This window comes from Aspergillus uvarum (assembly GCF_003184745.1).
Source record: "Aspergillus uvarum CBS 121591 unplaced genomic scaffold BO82scaffold_5, whole genome shotgun sequence".
In the NCBI taxonomy this organism is placed as follows: domain Eukaryota; kingdom Fungi; phylum Ascomycota; class Eurotiomycetes; order Eurotiales; family Aspergillaceae; genus Aspergillus; species Aspergillus uvarum.
This window is the reverse complement of record NW_020291302.1, coordinates 287,370-294,717: the sequence shown is the minus strand read 5'-3', so window position 1 is coordinate 294,717 and position 7,348 is coordinate 287,370. Positions and strand designations below refer to the sequence as shown.

The following is a 7,348-nucleotide window of genomic DNA, read 5'->3' as shown; positions in this document are numbered from 1 at the left end:
AATCACATTGGCGATCTGTATTGGAAAGTCTTGTATGGTCTTGCGGCCCACTGGCAGTACCAGATTTAATCTATTTGAGATTATGCACTCAGCGGCATGGTACGGTGCTCTGTCTGGCAGGCTACGGCCGCCGGGACCGATGGCGGAGTTGGAATCGTCCCCATTCTCCAGCGATCACAATAAGTCAGGAAAGCGTAGCGTACTCTGACTGGCAGGCCACGGCCCCCCAGAACGAATGGCGAAGTTGGAATCGCCTCCATGTCCCATTCATGACAGTAGATTTAAAAAAAGATTGCATTCTCTGTCTGGCAGGCTACGGGCGCCAGGACGGGCGGCGAAGCTGGAATCGTCCCCATTCCCCGCCATGACAATATTTGGGAAATGAAAATCATGATCCGTGAGCTTGTAAAAGGTGGGAGGTGGTTTTTGATGGGAAATCAACTCGTGTTTAGACCGGTCCTTTCGGTAAAGAATCAGATATCTATTGACTGGCTGGGTTAGCACCGCATTGCTGGGTGGAATGGGCTTCAGATACTTACTATTAAGTTGATTAGACTATGCCCTGCGCGCCAATTCAATGCCAACGTCTTGTAGGACTGGGAACAGACATGATCAGGCCACGATTCGTCGATGGCTTATAAGCCTGGTAGAGCGGCAAAATCGGGAGACAGAACACTCCGTACAGGATGATGTGTATTTGTTTCGAGCTTGTTTCTGAAGCTGCTGGATCCATGTCAAGTATCCTAGGCTGACACATCTAGGTATAAAAGATGTTGTTGTGGAACAGGATGTCAACCTGAATGGGTTCTGAGATTTGAAAATGGTATGGAAACGAGGCCTCAGATTCTGGGATGCGGCAGAGACAGAATGGCCCGAAACTAAATCTTGTTCCTATCGATGTAGCAGGGCCTGAACAGATCGCTCAAACTGATCTTCTGCTGCAGTCCACATAATGATGGCCATGTCTCAAGACTACAAAGTCAGGAAGGTCAAGAACAAAATGAAGATCAGAAGCCAAGCTTTCTCCTCTTGGAGTATATTGTCAGGCTTCTTGCAGAGACTTAGTCTCGTTGAAGAAGTGTCTCAATGATACTGAGGAAGAAGATGGAAGAGATGTGTTGGAGAGAAATAAGATAGTCAGGATAGTACTAGGGAAGAAGTTAGAGAGATGTATTGGAGAAAACTCAAGTCAGTCAGACCTGGAAGCGAGAGGTAGTCTTCAGCCAGCCGTATTCACAAGAGTGAATAATAGGGGTATTAACCTGGTCCCAGAATTAGAATTAGCCAAAGTAGGCTTGTTGTATTCACACCTATCAGGAGTCTGGTCACTGCCCTTAGAGCGGTATCCAGGGTTTGCCAGGCAAAAGGTTGGATCAGTGAAGGTTACAACAAGGTAGCTACATCTCTAGGGTTAGGAGAAATATTCTCTAGATTTTCAAGCTGTTAAGGTTGATCTCTCAGTGCGTTGTGCTGATGAATGAGCCAAATCGAAAATATCTCAAGCACAGAGTGAATACAGATACAGGCTGTGAATGTTAGTAAGTGTAAGGCCTGTAAGAGAGAAAATGGTAGAGAGGGGAATCTTGTTCAGTTTCAGTCATTTGCTAATGCCCTGTAAGAGATCCCGAATGAGTGGGCAGGCAAAACCAGCGTAGATCAAGTAACCTTTTCTTTGCTTTGCATGTTTGTGTAGGGATGTTCTTAGACTGGGAAAGAGATCTCTAGCAAAAGGTGAGCATTGCAGAAATGGAATGCAAGGCTCGGATTAAATCAAGTTATCGGACTATCCCAGATATTCAATAAAATGAATTACTCAATCTGTTTGGACAATGAGATCCGACAGCTTAAGTCGGATATGCCCGGTGATCGCCAAACATGAAAAGATAAGCAAATAGACCAGAAAACAAAGCTAAACCAGCAAATCCAGAATCTCCAGGAAAATATTCTTGTTCACCGAGACCGGCCGCTGCGGAAGCCCTAACAACTCCGTCACAGCCACCTGTGCTGTACGCACACTGTAATCTAAACTCATGGTGGTATCATCCGGGAGCTCCGCAAACTGTCCCAGCATGGCCACATTAGTCGTATTGGAGGGAATCACCGGGGGACGGTCCTTCGCATTGCGCGTCAAGAACGGCGCCGTTCCCAAAGGCATGCCACAGGGGATTGTGATGGCGTTCTCCGCGAGCATCACCTCCTGGCACGGGAGGAAGTTAAGGTGCGCCAGCACCTCGGTGAAGACCTCTTTGCCGGTGCAGGCGAACATGGGCTTGTGTACGAAATTGCCCTCCTCGGAGGGACGCAGCGCGTATCCGCACAGGATGTGCACGTCGTCCGGCTGGGAGGCGAAGAGGGTCTGATGGGGGACACTGATCGTCAGCGACCAGTTACTCTTGACGAGAGAGAGGAGAGCCCCTGTGCCGGCCTTGTCCTGCGTGAGTTTGTCGTAGAGATCCATGAAAGTTGAGCCGCGTAGGGTGGTTGTGAAGGTCTCGATGCCGGACTCCAGCGGACGGGACAGAAAGGTCATCGGGTCTCCAAATTTCGGGGACTTGCGGGCAAGCGTCTGCCACAGGCGCCATTCGCGGAGGAGAAGGTCCTCCCAATCCGACGAAAGGAACGGCGGGGGGTGGTCGTTGGTGCCGAAGACCGCCCCGGAGCGTGAAAAGCCGACATCAACCAGACAGATGTCCTGGGGGTCGAGATCGATCAAGCACTCTCGGTCGTCTTCCATCACGGTGATCTCGGAGACCGTGGTTGGGTCGCTGTCGGGATAGAACTTGATGTCCGTGACTTCGGCGTGGTAGCGGAAGTCTACCTTTTCATTCTTCAGATATCGTGTGATGGGAAGGATGATCGATTCGAAGAGGTTGAATCGCGTATGAATGGATTTCTCAACATCGTTCAGAGTCTGAATGTCTTCAAGGTATTTTCGAAGATGGCGTCGAAATTCGACAGCGCTATGCCACGGCTGGAATGCGAACCTGAGTGAGGAATCAGCAGCTATGTATGACTATATCTATTCAAACCACACAAAGACATGCTTACGTGGTGGACCATAGGGACCAGAACCCCGTGTCAAAGAATGGTTTCTCGAAGACTTCCTCGATTCTTTTCGCGTGCAGCGCTCGTTCAGGGTTCACGATGAACTTGATCAGCTCCATCCGATCCTTCAGACCCAGCTGAATGCCCTTCGTAGACACCGCTTCGGTGCCCGAGGGATCCAAGCTCACAGCTCGCGGAACAGGGTGCGGCAGTCCTCTGTGTGGCAGTTGACATCGAAACTCACGCACATCATCCGCCAGCGATTTACCATTATGCTGGATATCCGGCACCAGATCCAGGAGCTCTTTCACACATTCCCCATGAAGGTAGGGGAGGCAGTAGAAGGGGAGAGAATAACCGTCTTCTGCGTTTCCGGAAACGATCATTTCACCTCCCACGTCGGAGTGGAGGTCAAAAATATGAATATGGGCACCGGGAATGCCTCCCTTTCTGATAAGGTAGACTGCTGCGACAAGAGAGGCCAATCCATGGCCAACCAGCCATGCTTGGATATTGCTTGGGTCTTGTCTGCAGAGGTCGGAATTACGTTCCATCGTCAGAGTGTAGAATCCGAGGACAAATATGGTGGTGTCGTAATCCTGTCGTAGAGTTCAAGTCGCGGTTTGCCTATTTATGTCTGCCACCAAACTAGGATGGTGCTCATTCACTTAACGTCCCCTCAAGTCTGCTGATAGTCTTACGATCCTCGCCACAAGCATGAACCATATGCCGACATGTTCCGAGGTTGTGTTGTGCAACCACATCGCGGACGAGGCCTGTCTGGTACTGGATTGTACAGGATGAGTGGGCTGATGCTGACATTAAGTTTGACGAAGCTGAGTCGAGCCAGGCTTTTGCATATTGGAGAAGCGAGAGCTGCGAGATGCATTATATCATAGGCAGGGAGCTTCTTTGTTGAGGGTTCGTATTGCCGGAGCCCAATGAAATCGCGGGTATCAGCGGGTATTCGTGGCTACGAAAGTCATACAATTATACCCATATCCAAGATCTCAATTTTATAATCATCTCACTTTACATTCCGCGGTGTGTTGCCAGCTGACCATACCCGATACAATGCAGCCAGACGACTTCAGTTCTAATGAGGACCCGCCTTCGACAAGGAGTTCCTGGTGTGGACAACCTGCACAAGTATGGATCAACACCTATCATCCTCATACATGCGGGCGACTGTGCTAATCTTGGGTGGACTATGCAACAGCTAATCTACGCCGGGTTCTCAGAATCAGAGAGCGATGAGCAAGGGAGGTTGACCGTCGCGGTCGCCATCCGCAACGCGACGCAGCTGATCGACTTTTTCATCCACCACTTCCGTGACGCTGTGGCAGGCCTTCAGATACCATGCTATGCGGTTGCAGAACTGCTTGCCCATCTTCGTGGGTACAGCGAGAAGAACCAGGAGAAGTTCATCGCGGTCGGCCTCCCGGAAGGTCTCGTGCAGAGATGCCCTGGATTGTGCTCCCGGCTCTGGCAAGACCTGGATACTCTGCCAGTGGTGCTGAAGTACAAGGATCATTCCCGACAGCCGTATGAGCAAGGAAATCTATCAATTTTCGCGAGTTGGAAGGAGAAGACCGCGGATGAACAGGCGGATTCCATGGCTAGGAAGTGCTTGAGGTTTGTGCTCCGCGTTTCGCCAAATCAAGAAGGGCCAAAGGAACACTAACGATCTGTCGACTGACACAGGTCATTTGGCGTTGGGCATATGATTCACAACCAAATCCACTTCAATGGAATGGTGGACGTCGATAGGAGCTTCTGCATACGCTTTGCAGAGGCGGAGGATTACCAGCGGACGGTGAGCCCGGAGTTGTGGGCACTGGTCCAGACACTGGCCAAGGACCTGGTCGAGAGAAAAGTGAAGATTGCGTTCTTCAGTATGACGTGTCAAGGGAAGCCTGTTGTACATACCAGGCACGCATTGTTGCGACTTTGCCATGTATTGGGGTTGGATATCCGGTGGTGAGTATGCATATCCTTAGTTGGAGATAAGTCAGAATCATCAACGGTGCAGGTATGTCCCGAAACCGCGTCCGAACATCCTCCAATTGATCCGAAAAATGGAAGATCTCATGGAGGGCCTGGAAGGGCCAGAGGTCTACCTGGATACAGACGACCAGCTCCAAATCATGGAATTCGCCTACGAAAATGCCCGACGGTACTGGCTCGAAGAGAATGGTCCTCTGCAGTCGCGTAAACAGGGCGGGGCGGATGTCGTCGTTATCGACAGTGCCCCTTTGTTGACCTTGGCTCACCTGGCGAAGCAACATGATCCTTATCGACCTGTCTTATTTGAGAACCGATTGCACGCTCCACCGGATGTGCTGCGGCAGCATTCCACCCTTCCTCAAGCAATTGCCTGGCAATTTGTGCAGACTAAGCTGGACCATGTTGACACCTTGGTCACGACCCTACCCCGGGAACTCGCGCCGTCCGTTATGCCAGAGGCGAATGTAGGCTATATATCGCCTTCTATAGACCAGTCAGTGCCTTACCCGTGTCTGTTGCTTTTCCATGCCTACATCCTTTACACATATATATTCTGACACCAAGGTAGACTCGACGGCTTGAACAAGCCCATGGTCGCCGCCGACATGGCCTTGTACGGCCAAAAGCTCAATTCATTGTGTAGAAACTTCGGAACCCCCGTTGTCCACTATCCGAGAGGTAAAACAACCACAGGCAATAATCTAGTATGATTCTTGTTATTGATTAGAGCTAATCAAGGATGTGACCGACACAGAACAGTACATCTTAAGCCTGTCGCAACTCCGTCCCGGAGACGGAACCCTCGCTCTCTTAGATGCCTACGCGGCGTTCTGCACCATATCTTTGACGGACGACCCTAAGCTCCTCCTTCCCAAGCTGCTGATCTGCCACCACGGCCCCGCCCAAAGATCCCAGAGTTCTCCGCAGTACGAACATCTCATCTCCCACGTCCAGTCCAAGATAAAACGATTTGCATCGCGGATCTGCATCGTCCAGATCAGCCCCCAAGACCAGATGTGGAATACCCTGCTCTCAAACGCTTGGGTGGTGGTACAGCTGTCGCTCTGCCAAGGCATCCCGGAGGTCCTGTTGTGGGCAATGCAAAAGCAGAAGCCGGTGGTCACCACCGTCGCGGGAGGGAGTTTCTTTGCCGCGCATGAGGAGTTGAAGGAGCGGATGTTCTTGGTGGAGGATGGCGCGAACAAGACGGACGTGGTTGCTCAGCATCTATATAACTTGTTTGCCACTGAAAAGAAAACGGAAGAGCATGCGAGTTCGAGTGCACAGCATGGTTTGCCTGAGAGGTTTACTACGGTGGGCAATGCGGCGTGCTGGCTGTTTCTGGCTTCTTGTCTGTCCCGCGAGACGGCGTTTCGGCTGAACGGGGAGGATGTTGCCACGCTTGCAAGGCAGGTGCGTTCGACTTTGTAGGGGGTCTTTGTTGGGTACGTATATTTGATAGGAACCTATTGCTCAAATGCGAGACAAAATGCTATTAGGAGAGAACCAAACAATTTTGAAGCTTGGAGCTTGGAGCTTGGAGCTTGAAGCTTGGAACCATCTCGTATCCAGAAACCATATCCATCCTTACTGATCCGTGTTAAGCGAGGATACTCATGATTTAGCGGATCGATCCAGTATCGAAGATTGATAGGTACCGTACCAAAGCTCTGTGAAAGGAGGAATGTCCAAATGGGTCTGGACTCTTCTATGCTGGTCGATCATGGAACCGAGACTCGGCTCCGAGACGCATGCTAGGTAGAGTTTAGAGCGGTGTAGGATGAGCCACAGTTTTTCCTTGAGATGACGTCTGGTGGCATGATGCAACACGGGTCATCTGTGGGATCCCCGCAGATCCGTCAACCAGGATTCCCCGGATACGTAAAGGAGCCATGATAGAATCTGGCGTGAGGTCTCGGCCGAGTGACCACAAGAAGTCAGCCCTAATCCTCCGCTTAATGCTACCGGGCTAGTCAGTGGCAGGGAACTGCCGTTGTTTTCCATTGAATCGATCGAGTCTGGACTAACTGGGCTTTTGATTTAGCGGACACCGTACTGGACAGAGTCTTCTGCATATTGCTTACTTTGAACAACACCCACCTTCTGCTCTATTGTGAGATAAGCCTGCCTTCTCCTCTGTCTGTGAGGATGAACTTCATCCCCGCCACCACCACCACCACCACCACCACCACCACCACCTCCTCCTCCTCCTACCCGAAGCATCGTAATGAAGAAAAGCCCAGCCGTAGATTGCAAGCAGAACTAAAATATCCTACAAGAACCATCCTACACCAGC

At 50.8% G+C, this 7,348-nt stretch overlaps 2 protein-coding genes across 2 annotated transcripts; one reads left to right on the top strand and one right to left on the bottom strand.

Moving 5' to 3' along the window:
* Window positions 1-1,632: 1,632 nt before the first annotated feature.
* Window positions 1,633-3,640, bottom strand: BO82DRAFT_301466 (oleate hydratase). Its single transcript, XM_025632087.1, has 2 exons — window positions 3,049-3,640; window positions 1,633-2,984 (listed from the first exon to the last, which is right to left on the bottom strand). The coding sequence occupies exons 1-2, from the start codon at window positions 3,597-3,599 to the stop codon at window positions 1,910-1,912; spliced, it is 1,626 nt and encodes a 541-aa protein (XP_025496069.1). The 5' UTR covers window positions 3,600-3,640; the 3' UTR covers window positions 1,633-1,909.
* A 453-nt stretch (window positions 3,641-4,093) lies between these two features.
* Window positions 4,094-6,579, top strand: BO82DRAFT_326708 (putative heat shock trehalose synthase). The gene is made up of 6 exons (XM_025632929.1): window positions 4,094-4,194; window positions 4,265-4,680; window positions 4,750-5,025; window positions 5,078-5,545; window positions 5,621-5,730; window positions 5,807-6,579. The coding sequence occupies exons 1-6, from the start codon at window positions 4,120-4,122 to the stop codon at window positions 6,481-6,483; spliced, it is 2,022 nt and encodes a 673-aa protein (XP_025496068.1). The 5' UTR covers window positions 4,094-4,119; the 3' UTR covers window positions 6,484-6,579.
* Window positions 6,580-7,348: the final 769 nt, after the last annotated feature.